Raw genomic sequence first — 21801 nt, forward strand, 5'->3', positions numbered from 1 at the left:
CTTTGGCTCCTTTCACTTGCTCCACACCTCCTTGTCAGGTCCAAGCACGTCCTGCGTACTGTGTCCTCTTCCTCATGCCTGATAATCCCCAGCTGCAGTTTGGGTATTTAAGAAAGGTCACATTTACTTGCACTTGAAATGCAGCAGTGGTACGGCTGCCTCCAGTGCAGCACTGTGCCAGGAGGGAGCCTGGCCCCCTCCTCACAGGGCTGTGCCAGCCTGCTCTCCTGAGGACGTGTGCCGGGCTCTGGGAGAAGGGGCTGCCTCCTGCACTAAGGCAGCTCTGGCTTTCATTGGCAACCCTGCATTGAAGACCTGGAAGGACAGACACCCTGGCTGGCGGCTGCTGGGCCGCGGCCGCAGGCCTGCAGCGTGCCCCTGCCCCGAGAGCTGGCTGCGGGAACGCTGGGGGCCGAGCCGCGCCAGATCCCGCTCGCGCCCCTGGGCACTGCCCGCGTCCCACACCCCGCGCCCTCGCAGCGTCAGCCGTGCGCGGCACCTGCCACCGCCAGCACTGCTGCTCCGGCAGCCGGTCCCTGCTGCACACCGGAGCTGCAGCCCCAGCCAGGATTTGCCTGTTTCTGTCTGGGGTAGGCAGCGCCCACCTCTGCCCCACGGCGCGGAGGCCGTGGCCCAGGCCTGGGCACGGTGCTTGCCCTGATGGACCCAGCATCGCCTGCCGCAAGCTGTCCTTGCTGAGCGGGGCACGGCTCCTTCAGCAGTGGCATGAGCAGGTCGCGGAGTGGGGACTTGTGGAGTGAAGGCCTGGCTCTCAGGGGCTCACCCTTGCAGAGCTGGGAGCTCGGCACTTCCAGGGCCCTGGAGCCTGCTGGTGGGATGACATTCCTGGGTGCAAACACCCAGCAGACCCCCTGCCTGCCTGCTCCCCCTGCGCGGCAAGAAGACAGCCAGGGGATTCTCCACGTGCCAGCCGCGCTCCTGCCATGCTGCCGAGCAGCGCAGGAGAGAGACTGGACTCCTGGGGTGTGCTTTGTATTTGGGAACCCATTTCCCTAGAGAAAGTGGCTGCGGCTGCAGCATCCTCGAGCTTTGCAGCTTGGTGGGGTGGCAGAGGTGCTGTGTAGCACTGCCCACGAGCTGCTGCTGCAGGACGTGCCGTGCCATCTGAGCACAAATGTGGCCTTTCTTGCAGGGCTCTGAGGGCCACGTTCTGCAAGAAGGGACAGCTGAGTTCTGCAGTACTTGAATTCCTGGGTAGATTTCTGCTACTGACAAGAACCTCTGTTATTTATAATGTTCCCCAGTCTTCAGCCCATTTCTTCACCTGGAGATGAAGAGGGAATGACACTTGGGAAGCAGCTCACAGCTATAGGTCTGCTGTCGCTCTGCAGCTCAATGAGAGATCGGCCTCAGGAGACAGGCTGGAAGGGGTTTTGTTGTGATGAAAAATACAAACCTACGTATCCTTAAATTGAGAATATTCCTAAAAATTCTAATTAGTGTCTAATTTCAGCTTCTATATATATATCTTTTGGTTGCTGGAGTCCTCTAGCCAGAAATTGTTTGGCTGGATTGGTACTTTGCGTACTAGTAATTCTGTGAAGTTTAGTTCTCCAGCTGCTTTGTAGGATCAGAGGGCTTCCTGATGCAGGGCAGAATAACAGGGAGCCAGCTGGGTTACCTGTGGCTAGTAGTGCTGATGCTGCGGAAGCAAATGTCCTGAAGTCAAAGGCAGGTGTTGTCCCACGGGCAGCCAAGAAGAAAGCTGGGCCACCTGCAGTGGTGCAAGAATTGGGTTCTAGTCTATGTCTGCTCTCTTCGAGGGGTAGACCAAGAAGGGACAGTGCCCTTTATTTTGAAAGAGCTGCTTAACAGCTGCCGCTGTCAAGAAGTTAGTGGTCTTTCATGATGCTCTAACACTTCCACATGAACAACTGCAGAGTGTGTTGTGACATCTGAGCACTGACCGTCTGGTCTTCCACAGTGTCTTTACCATGTTTTTCATGGCTTAGCAGCAGCAGCTATTAATGACAAAGCCCTTTCCAAACAAGAAGGGTAGTGTAAGGGAGTGCTGTGAGTCACAGAGGAGGGGAAAAAAGGACAGTTGCACAATTTCTGGATACAATCGCAGGAGCCAACATTTTGGCTTCGTACTGCCAAAGTCAGTTCTGGGTCCTCAAATTCCTGCTGATGCATAAGCTGCACTTTCAAATGCTTTTGAGCTGCGTAAGCAGGGCTATTGCACAAATGGCTGCTGCATGGTCCTGTGTCTCTGGCTGGGTGTAGCTACAAACTTTTCCCACAGTAGCTGGGACAGTTTGGATCAGGCTTGTCGGGTCCCTGGCAGATGCAGCTAAGCAAAACTCTTTTCCTGAATTGTTGTCACTGTATGCCGTGGAAAAGCAGCGTAGAGAAATGGGTCCAGGTTGTGAGGCAGAACAAGCAGGAAATCCCAACTGTCTATACCAAGTAGCTAGAGTATGGCAATGTCTTGTGTAGGCTGTGAAAAATGACAGGTCCTCTGTCAGTCAGATGCATAAAGTCCTTGGAGCTGGAGAAATTGTCCGGTTGGATGGCATACGCAAGTTTTGGACCTTTGGCATGGAGAGGTCCAGGCAGCCCTGATTGTTGAAACAAGGCCAAACTCAATGTTGCTGCTATTGCCTTGGACACTCTTCTGGCTCATCAGTTTGCAAACACTGAAGGAGCTGATTAAGGGAGGGCCGTGTCATGCCTTACTGGGACCTGTCTTTTGCTTATCTGTCCTTCTGGTTGCTCAGAGCTATGCCACTTCCCCACAAATTACCGACCCTTATCTGCCCAAGTCCTACGCAGCAGGTGATGGACACAGCTGATCAGCAGAGCACAGCTGACTTCTGTCATTGGTGTGAGAGTCCCGTTCCCCCCCCCCTCCTGTGGTCCAGGACTGTTGGCTCCAGTGCTGCCGAGCTGATGCCTGCTCTGTTTGCTGGCCATGGGGGAACAATGGCCCCAGGAGTTTGAAGGACTGCTGCTTGCCTCCTTGTTTGAGTTGAGCTAAGTCCAATTTGTTGCTGAACTGTAGCCCTGGCAAAGCCAAGCCCTGATCTGGGGGTCTGGGCTCATCCAGTTGCTCCTTGCGGAAACCTGCACATGGATCAACACTGATGCTTCTATCCAGGTGTCATGGGCACTTGAAAGCTTCCCAGTATCAGGGTACTCCTGCCCATTGCTGGGGGGGGCATTGCTTCCTCAGGACACGCTTACGTGACTTACACCACTTCCCTGCATGCCGCTGCTTGTGTTTTCTGCTATGGTGACCTGATTTTTGCCTCCCTTCTCCTACAGAACAGCCTGCAGTAGATGTGTTCACCACAGCCTGCGTGGTCTCTCAACAGCTGGCCGGGGAGCTCTGCTCTGCAGGATGGTGCTGTGCAGGTCCTCAGGCTCCCAACACTGTACACCTTTGGGAAATGCAAGTACAGGTGCAGCCTCTCACTTAGCAGGAGCATGGCCATATATCCCTATGCTTTTTTAGCTGGAAAGCAGCTGCAGAAATAGTTTTTGGTTTATGGTAATGATTTGTGGTCCCTCCCCTGTCAATAACACCTTCGGCAGCTGCCCTGTGCTCTCCATTACATGCTACACAAGCTGCAGTATGCTCCGTGGCCAAGTTGGCCTCTCTCTGAGGGTCACAGCCCAGTACCTGCTTTCCTTTTCCCTTGCATTCAACTGTGCCATTGTGATTCCTCCTGAGGACACCCCGGCGGGAGCAGAGCTGACTGGGCATCAGCCTCTCCCGACTGCTGTCCAGCACAGGCAGAGCAGCAGGCTGCTGTCTAGTTTTCTGGTGACTAGCTGAAAGAGCTGAAATAAGGTGACTTCCCCACCAGAAGTCGGTTTGGAGTTCTGCAGAGGTTCAAAGGCCCACTGGTGCAGTAGGGATAGGCAGCGCACGGTGCCCCATCGGTGCCGGGCTGGACACAGGCCCTGAGCCGAGTCCCGCACGCCGGCGGCAGCAGGCTCTGGGCTGAGCACCACAGTGCTCTGCCTCCCTCGGCTCTGGAGATGCTGCCTCTTCCAGGAACGCCGGCAGTGCTGGTCAGAGCTGCCATTGCCAGGAAGCGCAGGCACAGGCAGAGGGTCACAATGGAGAGCATGATTCAGGAACTGCGAGGAGCTGCAGTACTGGCACCACTGGCCGTGCCGGCTCCACACTGGAGCGTCGAGGGCTGTGTCCCCGCCTGGGCCCTTGCCCAGCTGTGCAAGGGCCCGAAACCTCCTCCGGAGGGGAGGTAGCTGGAGCTGTGAACCACCCTGCCAGGGCCAAGGAGGGAGGGGTGGGTGTCCCAGGTCGGCTCTACACCCCTGACGTGCGTGTCCCTTCCCAGGGGCCCCCAGGGTTTTAGCAGCTGCTGGGGAAGGTGTGGTGTTGGTGGGAAAGCCGGGCTCCCCTGAACTCGCTGGGTGGGAGGCAGCTGGCAGGCACGGGAAGGAAGGTATGGTGGCAGTGTCTGTGCCCCCTGCCTACAGTATGGACTCACCCAAAGAACAGTTTGAAACAGTTGGCAGGGTTCTTGTTCACAGTTAATGTGGCTTTATTACTAATGTGTTGGGCTCCTCTCTTGACAGCAGTTAGTTACAGAGTGTTTCACATGGAAATGGGCAAAAGGACAGAACTCAAGGAACTAAATTCAAATAGAAACATGATGCTGAAGAAAAGAATCAGGGCTCTGTTCTTAAAACATTTAGCATAGAAGCAGCTAGGAGCACAAGTTGCCATTTCAATACAGTTAAGACGTTCACTTTTTTACTTATAGGTTTAAAATAGTATTTTGTACCTATTACATAGAGGAAGATTACGCGTTGTTGCCCACATGCAGAAACAAGCAAAAGCAGTTTAACTGTTTCTCGCTATCGTGTTGTATTACCTCTGGCACTGGATGGGTTCTGCTGGCTCCTGCAGGCTAAGCAGGTCAGACTCTTTATAAACTGGCATTTTTACAAGTCTTTTTCCCTGTGGCTTTTTAAGATGGGGTAGGGAGGGAGAGGAGGGAGGACGGGAGGAGGAAGAAAAGAGGAAGGGAGAGAAGCTGAAGACAGAACAGACTGCCACAAGACTGAAAAAAAAGTGTGGAGCCTTGAGGACAGGGAAGCAGACCGGTGCAGGATAAAGCTGTCCAAGCAGCATAGCTGCGGAGTGCAGAAGCACAGCACGCGGAGGGCAAGTGTTTTTACTGGAACACATGCCAGTGACCGCACTCCTGCCTGGAGGACGCAGGCACCTTGCAAAGCCTCGCTATTACTGCTGCTTAGTCAGAATTGCTTCAAGTTCAAAATTGAGAAAACATTCATGTATGGGTCTAGCTAAAGTTAGTGCATTAGCTTTTACACCTAGCCACACTCAGGGATCCAGGGATCCAGTCCATGAGGCCCCATTTGTTCCTCTAGTGTCTGGCATCCTGCGCCTGCCCGGCTGGCATCCAGTCCCAGTGGCAGGGAGCCAGGGTCTCCCCAGAGCACTGATGGGAACCCCCCCAGCAGTGCTGGGGAAGCAGGAGCAGGTGGGTTATTGCTTGCAACTGCTTGCCATAACCAACATTCATGGACACTGACCCCACTGGGTTACAGAGAATGACATTTATTCTTCTGGCAGACACATCATGATTCTATGGTTAAAATGGGTACAGCACAGGGCAGGGATTTGCTGAATCCCTGAGTAAGCGCACATGCTCCTAACAAGGGCTGTGTCAAAAAGGCTAGCTGCTCCTAGGGGAGGGGCTGCTAGCCTCAGGCTTTGTCCTGCAGCTGCTGGGTTTTAGATGCAGCCTTGCAGGCTGCAAGCAGAGACCCCTTTTGCTGCCAGCAAGTTCTCTATGATCCTTTTATGTTGTTGTTTAAATTGCAGCATCTAAGTATTTGTACTAAGAAACCTCTGAACTGACACTAAGAGCACATGGTGTCATGTTAACATGTATAAATTAAAATATTAAATCCACACAAAATACAGCTTAACATCAAAAAAATAAATATATAAATTAAATGCAAAATAAACCATTTCCCTAGAAACTCCATTTTGGTCCTAGGAGTAGGTTTCTAAGCAGCATTTTATTTATGTCAGCTGCCAGAAAACTAGCACTGGGACTGAAGTGTCCCAGGCAAGCACAACACAGGGTCCCAGAATGCCTATTATGGAGTCAGACCTCGGCTCAGGGCCAAGCACAGCAGGCGACGCAGCAGATGGACATACCTTTGAGCTGTATGTCAGGCCTTGCAGCATTGCTTTCTATCTCATCTCTCCTTCCCCAGAGCACACCCTGCTGCCACACTCTTTGTCTTACAGAAAGATAAAAGCCATCTTCGCGATAAGACCCTCTTGCAAAGTTCTCAGCTGTGGCAAAGGCTCACCGCTGCTGTAACCTCAGTGCACCCGAGCACAAACACTCCCGGACCTGCCCTCCCTGCAGGGGCTGGGAGTCCCACAGCTGGAACGGGTTTGCATGCCAAGGTGGCTCTGGGTGACTGTTCAGTAGCAATGGTGCACTCACGGCATACAACTACACCTCTGCCAGGATGGCCAGAGCAAGGACATATGCCCACAACAGGTGTGCTAGCAATGGGCTGCAAGGTGTGCACAGCAGTTTGACAGCACCTCATCTATGCTGGAAACAGCAGTCTGCATGTCCCTGCCACGGGTGTGGAGGAACCAAGAGCAACTACGCTTACTAAGCTACTTTCCCCCAGGTGTTTCTGGAAGGGGGTTCTCTTTCCTCACACCACAGGTTCTATTCCCCGCATCCTGAACACTTAAGAGGGACAACAAAAAGCTTGAACGCAGCTAAGAGGCTTGGACCGCTGGCACACAGGCAGTGAGGAAGCTGCTGCTGCTCGCAGAGCTGGCACACGTCAGCTACGCCAGCCAGATGCTAGGCTCTCTCAGTATGGCATGCGGGTTCCTCAGCTGCCTCACCACAATCCTCAAGAAAGCCTTTGGTTTACCAGAACAGGGAGGTTTCTCGTACATCTTAGGCCAACGGCGGCCAGGGTTGTTTCAGCCCTTCTGCTTTAGAGGGTGCTGTAGTTGTGCGTTTGGATACTCTTTCTGTGTGACTGTTCAGGCAACAGCCCCTCTGTGCCTCCTACTGCCACACTGATGATGTGCAGGAGTAAGTCGGCCACTCTGTGTGTGCAAAGCTCACGTTAGCAGGTTAGGAATGTGCTCTTTGTACCAAAGAACAACAGGCTGAACCCTCCCCTCCCACTGCTGCCCCCAAACAAACTGTGTCCTTCATCCCAGCTCCTTGAGCATAGTGAGCCAGAGTTGCAGGACGCCACAACCAAATACTTGGGACAGAAACCTGCAAAGCTGGCAGTGGTTCTGCCTGGTTGGAGCACAGGTCCCCTTGCTCAGACCACCACCTGTATGTTCAGGAAGGGAGATGGAAGAATGACCTTCACTGTCATGTTACAGTTGGAGGATTTCGCGTTCCCTCATCTCCTAGGTGCATTTTCTTTGCAAATTAGTTTCTTCTCTGCCCCCCTGCCTCCCATGCACTGTCTACATGCAGCAGCAGCACTGCAGCCCTCACCAGAAAGATGAGGTTCATGGTGCTACAAGTTAAATGGCAAGGCAGCCAGGAAGAGAGTAGAACAAGCTCTCACAGCAGCAAGGCAGCCAAGATAGTCTACAGAAACTGTACAGGCATCAGAATAAAGCAGGGAAAGTGAAAGTGCCCCTGGCCTGCAACTGCTCTTGCACAAACTCTTAGCTCAGTCCAGAATATTACAGAGCCCTGCACTTCTTTCTCATGGCATCCAGTGCTGAGCTAGATGGATACCCGCTTGCCTGACAAATGGGAACCATGTAGAGGACTAAACCAGAGAAGAACTGGACTGTGATTAGATGGCGTCTCTGATGTTGCATCGGTGATTGGAGAGTCAATGGATGAACGCAAAGTGTGGGAGATTTAGAATTCGATCTTACAGGCTGGAAAAGATTCATCCTGCATCACAACAGTGCTGCTGCTTGCCAGTACCATGATATTTAGCTCCTGCTGTTTCTCATGGGTCTGTTGGTACCATTCTCGTGTCACCTCAGTATCATGTGTTGGGATCAATGTCACCTGTGAAAAGAAAGCAGAAGGGATGATTGTCTGAGAACAACTGCAGTGACAAACAATGCCCACAGGAGCTGAGGCTAAAATATCCCATTAATTTTGGAACACTGTACCCTTGGTACTGCTTGTTCTATTTAATGTCTTTCAGATGTCAGGTTCTCTAAGGCAGAGCTGGTGCTTTATTTTATGCAGTACCAGCACAATGGCGCTCTGAGCTGGCTTCGAACTGGCAGTCCTAACCCCATAATGATGAACATAGCTGCAGCGCAGCAGCGCGCTCTCTGCAGAGCTCCAGAAACAGCCTTAGAAAGATCTCTCAGTGTGAAAAGGAACAATGCTGAGAGTGTCACTGTTAATGGCCGTATATTAGACTTTATGTGCCTATTGACCCAATGTGCAACTCGGGGACCTTGAAATCTGAGGCTGCTTCATCTGGAAGAACATACACACTTTCTTGCACCTGTCTGCAGAGAGAGTGCCTGCCCCAGAAGTCCTGCAAACCTGTGTAAGCAAGAACTATGTGTAAGAACACTCTGGTTTAAAAGCACTAATAAAAAGTTGCTAGCAGAAAGCTCTTCAGCAAGCAAGGCTAGCAACAAGTGTCACTGGGTGTGGAAGACTGTGATGAAAATTCAGACTGGGATAGTGCTTGTTTTTGCTTGAGAATAGGCTCGTCCTGCAGCAGATAAGGAGGAGTGTAGGATCTCTAAATGCTTCCTCTCCTCAGAAGGCTGTGGAAAGGAGGACATACCTGCTTCCACTCACACCATTTTGCGGGTGTCCTGCTCCTCCTCCTCCTGGCGGAGCAAACAACTACTCTTCTAAGATTACAGAGCAGGACATGGCCAGTATCAATTGCTTCCTCTTAGTGTACTCCTTCTGGATATGTTTGTGACACACACCTTCTCCCCACCACCTGTGACACAACGGAGCATGGCACACACTCCTTGGCATTTCCATGACCTACCTGCAGGTTCTCCCCCCATTGAGACTTCCCTTCCAGAAGCGCATCCAACACTGCACGGCTCGGTTCTCCATTGGCTGCATCATTCCCACTCACAACATAATATGATGCTCGAACCCGCTTGAAGAACTCCGGATCTGTGTTCTTTCCACTGCAATGGTTGGGGATGTATGCCAAGTCCACATAGACAGGTGGACCCATGGGCACAGGCAAACTGCTCTTAGGACAACTGGAAACTTTGGAAAAAAGAAAACAGAGGCTATCAAAATCCTTCTGGAAAGGAAAAACACTCAGATTAACACTGCAGAATTTGAATTCCAAAAAGGGTTTTCCCTGCAGCTGCAGCAGCAGAGTTAAGATTTATCCAGGCTCTGCTGCTCAGAGGTGACCTGAGTGCATTTCTGGGCCAGTGCTGTCACAGCTCATGGGAGGGAAAGGGAGTTCTGCTGTTCTTTGGGGAAGGACTGGAAGGCTTTAGGCTCGGAAGCCTTTCCTGGGGAAGGGAATAAAAAATTTCCATTATTAGCTCTTGCAGAGTTGTCATCCCAATCACTATTTAGTCCTGATTTTTGTTTTTTAATAATCTACATTTGCTAAAGGAAACATGTTCTGATGGCCTTTATATGCTATCCTAGGGCATTACAGTAGTCTTTCTGGAAGCTTCCTCCTGGCTTTCTGCCATCTCTGTGAATTGCTGCTATTCCAAGGATGCTATTGCTCTTTCCTATCAACCTTTCATACCTCTTTTCTTTATTTGCTGCTGCTTATGTTTACGAGATACGAGATGGTCAAACAAGAGTTGTTATACTCAGCAATGTATATGCATATATCTATCTATCTATCTATCTATATATATATACATGCACACACACAGCCCACAGAAGGACTCTCCCTTCTCTCCCTCCTGCTCTCTGTGGAATCACCTAATGCTGGTATCATCTGGCAGGATACCAGCAGAGCAATGGTCTCTGTGAGAACACTTAGCAAGAGGCTGTGGGCTGTACATACACTTGAGGCTGAGTCCCTCTGTCACACCTTCATTCCGGAAAAAGACCTTAGCTTCCAACAGTCAGACTGCCCGTTCAGTGCCCTGTGTGTGACAGCTGGATGTGGGAGCTGTTCCTATCCCATCTCTGCTTAACATTTCAGAGGAAAGGACGTATCCGACCATGGTGGTGTCCTGTTATTCTAAAAGACAGCTTTACCTCAGTCCAGTGCAATGCACTTACCCCACTCACAGGCTCACCTCTTCTTAACACAAACATGTATTTTGTCCTTCAGTTGCTGGCATTTCTTTGACAGCACCCACCTTTAAACATCTGCTGCCCCTCCACAGATGTGGCCCCTGGGTGGAATGGAACCTTGGCCTATAAAGTTCTGAAACAGGTCTCACAGGTCTGTCTCTCTTCAGAGGTGGTTGGATTCGGCTCTACAGAGGTCGAGAGTTTTCTTCAAGGCTTTGATCTTTTTAAGTCACTTGTGTGACAACCCCTCTACCTTATCACTGCTTATAACCTTTTATGCCTGACTGGGAAGTCCTGTTCTCTGTTGTTCTGCATCTAACCCGTGCTTTTTCTCTGTGTTGGACCTAAAGAGAAAATGCATACTTAAGGAAGAACTTCTTACCGGGGTTTGTTTTCATGCCATTAACAAGGCTCTTGACAGGGTTGCTGTGACTACTCCGGGATAACTCATCCTCTGTGTGAGGAGGCTGCACCAGCGCAATACGTGGTTTGGGCTTCTCTCCTCCATCTCTTTCTTTTTTGGCAGTGACAGATTTTGGAGATTTGTCCGATGGCTGTTTCACAGGAGTGGGAGATCGTTTCCCTTTCGTATCTAATTTCCGTGCAGGTGAGGAAGATTTGGGTTTGCTCAAAGGCTTCCTCACACCTTTGTTCTTGTCTTTTATGTCTTTCTTGGAAATTTTATCAGTTCTGCTCATGCTTTGCTCATTTACCAACATATCAGGGTCTACCATGCAGACATCAGGGTGAGGAGGATGGGGATGGGGATCCACCATTGGAACAGGCTGAGGATCATGGCTGGACCTAGAACTGGCATGATGAGCATTCCCAACAGCTTTGTCCACTGGCAGAAAATCAGCATCTTCATCCGAGTCCATGTTGGCATCTGCTGTGATGGATGGACATTCTTCTGTCTCAGGCGGGACATCCGAGTCTGACTGGGAGGTTCCAGAATCACTCACTGATGTTGGAGGGGTTTCCTCCACTGTGGCACTTTGCATGGGGCTGCTACCAGTGTGGGGTGGTCTCCCCTGCACTGAAGGATGACCGTCCTCCTGTGAGAGGTCACTGTCTTCAGAGAGCTCATGAGGGCTCGGGTTGATGAATGAGGGAGAGAGCTCGCCCTTCCTGTGCTTGTATTCACATGAGGAAAATTTCTGTACACAATCAAAACTGTCTCCTAAATGCGGGTCCATCTCATGGGAAGCATGTCCATGGTCCTCTGTTTTTCCACCCCTCTGTACATCTGGGAGGAAGGGCTGGAAACTGTGTTCAGGGGACATCAGAGAGGAAGGACGGCTCTGCCTCTCTGTGTCCTCTTTGCCTGCACATGGAGAAAAACTGCTGTCAGAATCAGGACATGTTTTTTCATCTTTTGCCTCTGCTGCATGGCATGTACTTTGGAAGGCTTGCAGACTGGTGCTCACCTCTGTTGGACCATTGGCTGTGGTTTCATCTTCATGCTGATGATGAGGAAATGATGTCAACACATCGGGTAGAGATGTCAGTGTCATCAGCTGTTCTGCAAATGGTGCCTTCTGCTCTGGACTGCTTACACAGGGTTGCTGTTGTTTCTCTGCAGAGAATGCTGTGGGCTCTGAACTCTGGCACTCCTTTCTGCGTGGTGAAATGCTGTCACTCATGCCCCTTGTGAACAGCGAACCGTGTTCTTCAGCAAACACCAAGTCTTTGGTTTCAGCTGTATGTGTTTTCACAGCATTATCTGGAATCTGTGGAGACACATCCCAAAGACTCCTGGTACCTGCTTCTGCTCCTGCACCTGTGTGTGTGGAAAGCATATGGGAGTAGAAGCTTTCTGCTGTAGTTGGTATCACAGGAGTGGTAGCTTCAGATGAAGGTTCCTCGGATAGGCTGGAAGAGTCATCTTTCAGCTGCTGTTGGGGCACAGACTCTCCTTCCACAGCTTTGGAGAACAACTTATCTTCTTCATACAGACTCAGTGGTGAGAATCTAGTAAAAGATGAGTCAAGGCTGCTCATTTTCTCAGAAACCTCCAAGTACTCATCTTTCTTCCCATGGTCTGAGAGCAAAGCACAAGGAGCCTTTAAAGGGAGAGAGATATCCCCGAAACGGCTTGCTGAGGTTTGCTCATGTCTGAACATACTGGATGTTTCATTCTTTCCTAGAAGGGAACATTCAAATCCAGAAGAGCTATCCATCGCTCTGCCCTCTACTGTTGGGCCTTTTTTGTATTCCTCTTTTTGTTTTCCAGAAGCAGATTTCAAGTATATGGCTTGCTCTTGGCACTCTGAGATCATCGCTGCACTTGGATAATCTGCTACAGAGAAATGTGACGCCTTTGTGGATTTTTCAGCAACCTCCCTCTTTTGCAAAGAATCGTGTCTTAAATGGCACATTTCTGAAGCCTGCGTGTCTCTGCCTGTGTCTGGCAGGTCACTGTAACCAGCAACATATGTCCCCACAACAGTGGCTGATGCAGTTTTCCTAGTTCTGTACTCCTCTTTCCATTCTGGGTCAGACGGTGAAGAGGCAGTAGAACTGGGTGAACTGGACTCCTGACGCTGGCTTTGTAGAAGGGATTCCGATACGTGAAACTTGTCCATTGCTGAGATGTGTGCATAGACTGTGCCTGCAGCTTCAACATGGCTGTGCAGTTTAGACTCCTTTTCAGATTTCTCCTTAGCACCTTTTTCTAACTCTGAGTCACTCATGCTTTCTTCCCCTCGACCTGCTTTCTCGTAGTATATATCTTTGGGATTTGGGCTTTCAGATTTCAGGGACAGAGACATCTGTTCCTGGCTAGACAAAATGATGTTCGCATCTGGACAAGCAGCATCAATATAGGCAGCTGATTTTTCTTGATAAAACGTGTCAGTCATGTCTGTGGGAGATGCAGATGCAGTACTTGCAGATGATGGGTGCAGTTCAGCGTTCAGTTCTTCTGGCAAAGCAGAAGACACCTTCAGTTTTTCCTGTCCTTCAGATATCCTAGGTTTATCTGCTTCAGACAAGGGTAAGTATCTTTCATGGAGGTCTGTATAGTCAAAGGCTGAATCTGCTTTATCTTTAGGGGATGCTGGCGATGACAACTCCTTCTCAGCAGAGGTATAAAGGCAGGACTCTTCTTCCTTTGCAGAGACATGAAAACCCTGATCTTTTTGAGAGATCAGTGCTGTTGCTGACACCTTGTCGGTGTGACCTGGGCTGTCTGCACCCTTGGGTGTGAAGGGGGAGGGTCCAACTCCAGACACAATTATCTTCTCATAGATGTCAGCATACTTGAAACTTCTTTCGTCAGGGTAGGGAGTTGGTTCTCTTTCTTCTTGCTCTTGTCTTGTAGAACTGTCATCACCTCTGGGTCTGCAGACCCCTTCCTCATAGGAATAAGGCTCTGGAGAGCTGCTGGAGTAGGTCTCTGGAGGATATGCCATGAGGCTGGCAGAACCCACAGCCTCAGCACAGCCCATGGCAGCACTGCTTTTTTGACAAGGGCCTTGTCCTAGAGGGGAGTATACACGCTGCCCTGCCATTGCAGCAATTTCTTCTGGGGACCCTGCTATATATTCATATTCTGCTGGTCTTGTAGATGGCAACACAGCAGATGCTACTGCCATCTGCTCTTTCCCTCCTGTAGAGTCATAAAGATCCTCAGCAGATTTGCAGGCACCCTCTTGCTTTTTCTCCAACTTGTATTTACAGTCTGTTTCCTGATACAAACCACTGATGTCTGATTTCTTCTCTGTGTCCTTTGATGGGACCTCCTCCTGTAGAGGTGGCTTGCACTGATCTAACTTGTAAGGCCTTTCTGTTTCTGGTGATGTGTCTATCTCCGTTTCCAGAGTGGCAGGCATTACAGACAGAGGAGATGCTGTCAGTGCTTGGTCTAGTGACTTTGCATAGATATCTAGGACAGCTTTCTCCTCTTCATTTAAGTAGGAGGAATCTTGTTTAGATGTCAACAACAATTCTTGCCTGTCTTTGTTTCCTTTCAATGCTTTGGCCTGATTTTCCTCACCAGAGACATACCGAGAAGGCAGAGAAGTTTCTGTTTGTGTTCTTTCTGGGAGAGTGATGTCAGCAGGAACTATTTCCATTTTCTTTGTTTCTGATGTAGGTTTGGCACTCTTCTGTGTGTCTTCTTTGTAATCAAATGATTCCATCTTTAAACATTCTGCTTCTGTTTGCACAGGTTTCTCTTCAGCATGACAGAGGTCCTCATCCTCCTCATCAGGTAACTGCTCTCCTCTTCCAGTCTCTCTTCCTTCCTGAAGATACCCATACGTAGAGCCCCATGCTTCACTTTCTGCTCTTCTCCAGGTATGACTGCCAGGCGCTGCATGAGACAGGATCTCCTCCTCTCCCATTTTAGGAATGGATGGTGTTTCATATTCTGGTACCTCATCTAAGAATGTGCTCTCTCTCTCTTTATCGTATCTCTGCCGCCTTCCCTCAACAGGGATCTCCTCCACCTCTTCTGGAAACCACACTTTCTTCTCATAACTTAAATCTTTCACGTAAAAGTCTTCCATTTCTGGAGATTTTTCTTCCTGAGTTTCATTGAACCTGCAAGATTGTACACCTTCAGCAGAAATGTGTGAAGATGTTTTATCCTCAGTTGGGCTACATTCTGTAAAGTGTAAGCCCTTTGCATCTGGAGATACTTCCTGAGAGTCCAAGCCTGCAGTTCTTCCCCTAAATGGGCCCTTTTCTGCTGCAGAAAATAAACTGCTGTCATCTGGAGACATTTCTTCAGTTGACGTATCTCTGGGTGATGGGTCTTTAACTGAGCCACTTTCTGGGCAAGGAAAAGATTTTGACACTTCTTTTGTGAGATCTTTGGCAGCAATTTTCAGTGATTTTTCATATGTTGCTGGGCTCTGCTCTGTGAAATCCAGGGATTCCACAGCTTCTGACGATAATTTGTCAGTGAAGTCAGACACAGTATTTTCTTTTGCAGGTATCTCTTCTGTGAAACTAAGAGATTTGATGTCTTCTGGAGAAATTCCTTTAACAAAAAAGTCTGAAGACATTTCTCTGCTGGGACTCTCAGTGAGAGAAATGGATTTGGCCTCTTCTGGAGAAATGTCTTTAATAGAAACATGAGAAGATTTTTCTTCTTCTGAGGCACCTCCTGTGAAATACAGCAATTTTCCTTCTTCGCTATTCACTCCCTTAACAGAAATGTCAGAGGATTTTTCTTTACCAATACTTTCTTCTGTAGAAGAAAGTGACTTGGTGTCATCTGGTGAAAGCTGTGAAGATTTGTCACTTTCAGGTTTGCTTTGGCTTGTGAACTGTGGAGGATCCACATGTCCTAGAGATGTTTCTGTGGCAGAGCATGGCTCAAAGGACAAGTGTTTTGAAAATACCATTAAATTCTCTGTCATGTTTTTAGTTCCTTGCTCTTTTTCTGTCTCCAGAAGCACATCTGTGCTGGGACGGGGCAGCACAGGATGCTCGTCCTCCTCCCCTATGACCACTGTGTCTTGCTTGTGGTAGGAGAGCCAGGGCAGCTCCTCCTTCCCCACCGGTTCTTCCTGCACTTCCTCCCCAGGAGACACTGGAACATCACTGCCCAAGTCCAGCTTGTGCTGTACAGGGCCAGGCACTTCTTTGTCATGTCTGTATTTGGCTGCAGATACCTCATCTTCTCTGAGAGGTTCACCCTTGGCACTGTTCACCACAACAGAAGTTTGGTCTTCCAGTTTCTTCGCAGCAGCACCTGTTTGTTTTTCAAATAGATCTGAATCTACTGTTTCTAGTTTTTCCTCCACTGGGGACTGGTGGAAAGGTGTGTGTCCTGCACTAGTGGGGCCAGATGGCGTGGGAGAGGCCATTTTGACCGTACTATCGTCAGGACTCATGCATCGTTCTTCAGCCTCTGCAGAGTCAGCCTGGGAAAATGGTGTTTCTTCAGTCGATAATGGCAGACCAGAAGTTTGCATCACTTCTGTGGGAACACTGATTAACACATTATCAGCACATCCTTGATGAGCAAACATGGGGGCATTGTAATGCCCTCGGAGTTTCTCAGGCATTTCAATATTTGGAGTCCCCTCTTCTTCTTCTTCTTCTTCCTCTTCCTCTTCATCTTCTGCCTCTTCATGAAGATCCTTTTTTTGACCTTCCAGTTTTCTCTCACCTTCTGCTAATGCATGGAAATCTTCAGGGGGTGGAGATTTAAAATATTTGTCTTCCTCCAAGGACGATGTGGGAGAGATCGTGCCAGCGGAGGGAACATAGTCGAGACCTTGGGTGGCTTCAGTCCGAGAGGAGGGCATGCTGTTTACTGTGTCTAGAAGTAAAGAACTTTTCCCAGTCTCTTCTGTTTGTGGCGCTGTTATAGATGCAACAGATTGATCCTCTGCTACTGAAGTTGCAAAAGATGAAAGCTTATCACATTCTGTAATAGAGGTAGCAGAGGATATATGTTCCTCCTCAGCTAGAGGTGCTGCCACAATGTTTGTAGGATATGCCAGGATTTCAGACTCCTGGGCAGCATAGCCCTTGGCTGCAAGGTCAGCAGTAGGCATGGCCTGTATTCCATGTACAGCTTCAAAAGAGCCTGGGTGGTCAGGAACAGAAATGTCATAAGCATTGACATCATACTTTAAGTGTGGGATCCTCTCTTCCTGTTCATCATGTATTTCTTCATCAGAAATGGTCTGCTCTGTTTCTGAGTAGCCAGGGATAGTTTCATCTTGGATATATGAAACATGTTCTGCTGCTGCTCCTGGTGGGACTGGCAGATTGCTCAGGTATGACTCTTCCTTTGTTATGTCCTTTCCAAGTAACTTGTTTTTCTCACCCACGTCACTAAATTCTTTTTCCTTTTCTGTAGTGGTTAATATTTTGTCCTCCCTCTCATCCTGATTTAGTTCATAGAAGTCTCTAGTCTTTTCCACCTTCTCCTCTGCCTTCATGTGCTGTTCTTCCTTTTCTTCCAGTTCTGCCTTTTCTATCACATCTTCTGTCTTTTCCTTCTCACCCTCTTCCTGTGCCTCTGTCCCCTCAATATACTTTTCACAAGGCTTTGTTTCTGCTTCCCTCTGTTTTCTGTCCAAAGAGCTTTTCTCCTCTTCATCCTTTTCTTCCTCTCTGAACACTGAAGACCAAGCACCTTTTGCTAAGAGGTCTATCTGTGGCGGTACCTGTTCTTTGTCTGGGACCAGCTGCACTTCCTTGTCCCGTTCAGCTTTTCCTTCGCAGTATCTCATGTCACGATTTTCATCCACTGTTCTTTCACCCTCTATTTTTTCAGCAAGACCGGCTCTCAGTTCTAGCTGATGGACTGCCTTTTCCTCTGCTGGTGATTCTTTTTCCATATCAGTAGTAGATATTCCCCAATCAGGAATGTTTGTTTTCAAAATCAGATCCCCTGCAAGGCAAGTCTGAGCAATCATGTCAGCAGAGTCTTTTATCTCTGTTTCAGGTACTCTCATAACCTTATCACTAACCTCAGTATCAGACATTTCTTGAGTCACCTGCAAGGCCCCTTTCTCCTCATGCTTCAGTTCCTCAAAGTCCTTTGTAAGATCTTCTGGTGAAGACAGGACTAATCTCTGTTCAGCTATGGAAGTCTCTCCTGGCTCCACCTGTACAGGTGCCTTCTCCATTGGTGATGTCTTCAGGTCAGCAGGTACTTCCTTTTCAGGTTTGACTTTGATCTTCTCAGTTTTGAGTCTGCCTGGAACTTTTGCCTTGTATAACGTTTTTCTTACTTCTGGGGTAAATGGCTTTAAGTCTGGTTTAGAAAGTTTTTTGGGCTCTGGTTTGGTTTCTTTCTTTTTATCCTCCTTCTTTATATCTTTTTTTTCTTCTTTCTTTCCATCGTCTTTTTTTAAGTCCTTTTTCTCCTTCTTAATCTCCTTCTTTTCTTTGTCTTTCTTTTCCTCCAGTTTGGATACTTTCTCTTTGAGATGCTTTTTGCTAACTTTGTCTTTTGCCAATTTTCTTTTCTCAGCTTTGAGAGCATCACTTGTTTCTGTCTTTATCTTTTCATGTTTAACAGGTTTCTCAGGAATTTTCTCTGAATGTTCTTTAACCTTTTTCTCAGTTTTAGCATCCTTTATGACTTCTGGTTTTATCTCCTTAATCCCCTCCTCAGCTGCCTCTTCTTTCTTAGCTTGCTTTGTCACAGATGGCTTGGGAGAAGATTTAAGACTCTCTTTACTGTCAGTTCTTTGTTTAATTTTGGTCTGCTTCAGCACAGGTGGAGGTATTCCAGAAGTGATCTCTTTCTGCGTAGCCACTGGGTACCTCAGAAAATCCAGGTGCTTGAGTTTCTCAAGACCTTCCAATATCTTGTTTTGAGGAGCATTTCCAGGAAACAAAACCCTTACAATTTTCTCTGTTGGGCTAGCTGGAAGCCACACCACCAGGGCTGTGATGGATGTGAGATAGGGAACAGAAATTTCACCTTCTTTCCCACTTGCGAGAATTATGCCAGTCTTTGCTTTACTATTACCAGCCCATTTCTGCATTAGAAACTGCATTTCTTTACTGTCCTTGACAGGATTCAGTATATACATGTCCAGCTTACCCACTCCCATTTTGTGGAAAAGCGTGATAGGTTCAATGGTACTGCTTACCACCCTGTAGAGAGGCTCTGATTTAATGCCTAGTCTGTTGAGATACTGCAGTGTCAGACAAGCTTCTTCAATGCTCCTCTTTACTTTCATGGATGATTCAGGCATCTTCAGTTTTTCAGGAACATTAAAAAAAACCACCCCTAGCTCGGGAGAAATTAGGTTCTTCATCCAGTCACTGTAGTTGGTAGAGCCCTGGGATTGTTCCTCTTCTTGCTCAGCAACTTTCCTCTGAAGTAGCCCATTGATGCCAGGTAAGTTGTCTGCACCAATGTGGGTGAGCAGGATTGAGTCAATCCTATCCAGGTGCCTTACCAGTTTCCAGAAGCAAGACTTCCTGTCAGAGCCACCATCCACAAGGATGTTAAACCCATTGACAGCAAAAAGAGCAGAATCACCTCTTCCCCCAGGGAATATGTAGCAGCAGGGTTTAGAAAGCTTCAAAAAGCCCCCTGAGGTGGGTGGCTCCAGGAGATCAAATGGAGATGGCACGTCAACTGTCTCAGACACATATTCTGCAAACTCAGACACTCCATCCATTTCTGGCAGAACTGGATCAGGATTCAGTTTCAGATTAATAATTTCCTGAAATTGAGGATGCCCAAGGTTGCTCCAGTCTCCTTCTCCCAAGCACGACACAGTAAGGGAGGCCTTGATGTCTGAATCAGCACTGCTAAGAATCTGGGTGACCTAATGAGACAAAGACAAACAAATAAAGGTCAAACAGAGCTCTAAGATCAATTCAGGACTTAAAAAAAAAAAAAAGCCAGTGAATGCAGAAATACTGAAGATGCCATGAGCACTTTACTGACAGGAAACACTGGGGATAGATTAAATAGTCCAAAAGCCCATTGCAAATAAATGTGTGGGGCCATGTTCTGCTCTCTTTTGAAATTCTTAATGTTGATGGGCCTTTATGCTTCCTGACTGTTGGGACTGCACAGTGACAAGATCTCAGGAAAGGAAACGAAAGCAGGAACCACCTTGTGGTCTTTCCTCACTTCTTCCTATTTAACTTGGGATATCAGTCCCTGGCTTGGGCTCAAAAATAGCAGTTATGACTCCATCTCTGATATACATACAGGGTTGGGGACATGCTACATGATTAATAAGTAGAACTAAGGTTGAGGTAATTTCCAAGGCTCCTTAGAGCTATGCTGAACATGTCCTGAGCAAAGAAGCATTAAACCTCAGACTTCCTAAGTATCTGGAATGAGATTAGTACACTTCTTTACTCTGTGTTCTTTTGCTTAGACAGCCCTTAATTGACTAGTTAGTGTCTAAATAAATGGGTACCGGAAATAAATGAGAACAATCAGCCTAAAATAAATGAAGGTGGGCAGATTTCCTGATGTAATTACAGCAACAGTGATATCAATTGTCAAAATATCACCCAGCCACTCCTGCAGCAGCTGTATGTTGAATCAGACGGAGACATTCTAAACATCTGGCACACAATGATCAGCAGGGCTTATCAAAAAGTGAAGCAGCATATCTGTATTGGCAACAAGAGCCAACAGAGAGTTTAAAGCCTCTGAGGAAAGCTGTAGTACACCTAGCTAAGATAACTAGCATTGGAGCAGAGGCTCGGAGATGTCCCATAAGGTTTTCAAGGCCCCACTGGACAAAGCCCTGAGCAGTCTTATCTAAATTCAGTGCTGACCCTGCTCTGTGCAGGAGGCTGGGCTACAGAACTCTCAAGTGCCCTTCCAACTGGAATGATTCTGCAATTCTATGACTATGTAATGATATTTGTAGTTATTTAGTCATCCCCTTGTCATCTTTACACACCCCTAATGAACACTCTGAACCTTGTGAACAGCTTATGCTTGCTGGACTGACTGCAAAATGAAGAGAAATACCCACATTTACTAGGGTTACGATGGCCTCTGTTGGCTGTTATTTGGGAGCTGCCCACAGATATTTCAAGACCTGCTTTAAGAAATTTTGAGTGTCTACCCACTGCAGAGCCAGTCTGGAAGGTTATTTCAAGCTGAGCATTTAAAGGTGGAATCACCCATGCCTGCCACCTTGGAAAACTTAAGCCAGAGAGTTAAAGCAAGATGCCCAAGACTATAGCATGAATTATTTATGATGTGCAACTGTTTTGCTGGATTCCAAGCCCATCCTTCTGCAGATCTGCCACCTGAAGGAGTGGCACAGGCTGCATTGCTCTATCATGCACTCTGTGAACAGCAGGAGACATGCTGACTTACTGTTCACACTCACCTCTGGATCTGACAGTATCTCAGCAAACTTCTGGTAAGTGAAGGTCCCTGTCTGCAGGATCAAGTCTCCTTCCTGGTCTGAACTCTGACCACAGAAGATCAGTAGTTTGTGGGCTGATGAATCGCACACCAGTGAGCGAACCTGTTACCATGAGACAGAGTTTTGCAGTCAAAAAGCTGTCTGTATTCCTCAGCAGCACCCAGAAACTCAGTCACACGGACAGGCAATACTTCTGCATTATTCATAAATAGGTGAAACATAAGTTTTCTACACACAGGAGAGTAGGTCGCTGAAGAGGGAAGACAATGCTACTGCCTGCCTGACACAGCTCCATGTCACATCATAGTTCGCACGGAGAAAGTAGGCCAATGCTAAGAGAAAATGTTTGGCATTACACTGTCATGTAACAGGCTGGCACATTTAGACTCTCACCAAACTACAGTGCTCAAGGTTCAGAAGCCCTCCACCTTGTTTGCTAGGAAACTCTACAAGCTCCTGAGAAATCCTTAAAATTGGGCAACTGTAAGGCACTAACTCTTCCAGGAAGCAGCTCATTCCTAAAGGGCTAGTACATAATGAACTATACAGTCTTGTGTTGTTTCTTTGTCTAGCAGTAAATTCTGCCACAGAATACTGGTTGCTGCATATTATTTCGCTGGCAAGACCAGAACACCTGGCCACCTCACCACACCTTGCAGCAGACTGGCAGCACAGTCAAACTCCATAAGGTGCAAAGT

At 48.1% G+C, this 21801-nt stretch overlaps 1 protein-coding gene across 2 annotated transcripts in view; it reads right to left on the reverse strand.

Moving 5' to 3' along the window:
• Positions 1-4514: 4514 nt before the first annotated feature.
• MAP1A (microtubule associated protein 1A) overlaps positions 4515-21801 on the reverse strand; it is a 68530-nt gene continuing 51243 nt past the window's right edge. For both annotated transcript variants that reach the window (XM_075432253.1, XM_075432254.1), the window contains 4 exons: positions 21065-21205; positions 10648-19525; positions 9025-9257; positions 4515-8063 (listed from right to left, as the gene is read on the reverse strand). In XM_075432253.1, coding sequence (XP_075288368.1) covers positions 7908-8063; positions 9025-9257; positions 10648-19525; positions 21065-21205 — 9408 coding nt within the window. In that variant the 3' untranslated portion in view covers positions 4515-7907. The remainder of the gene's footprint in view (positions 8064-9024; positions 9258-10647; positions 19526-21064; positions 21206-21801) is intronic.

The sequence above is a fragment of the Opisthocomus hoazin genome, chromosome 10, assembly GCF_030867145.1.
Source record: "Opisthocomus hoazin isolate bOpiHoa1 chromosome 10, bOpiHoa1.hap1, whole genome shotgun sequence".
Classification (NCBI taxonomy): Eukaryota; Metazoa; Chordata; class Aves; order Opisthocomiformes; family Opisthocomidae; genus Opisthocomus; species Opisthocomus hoazin.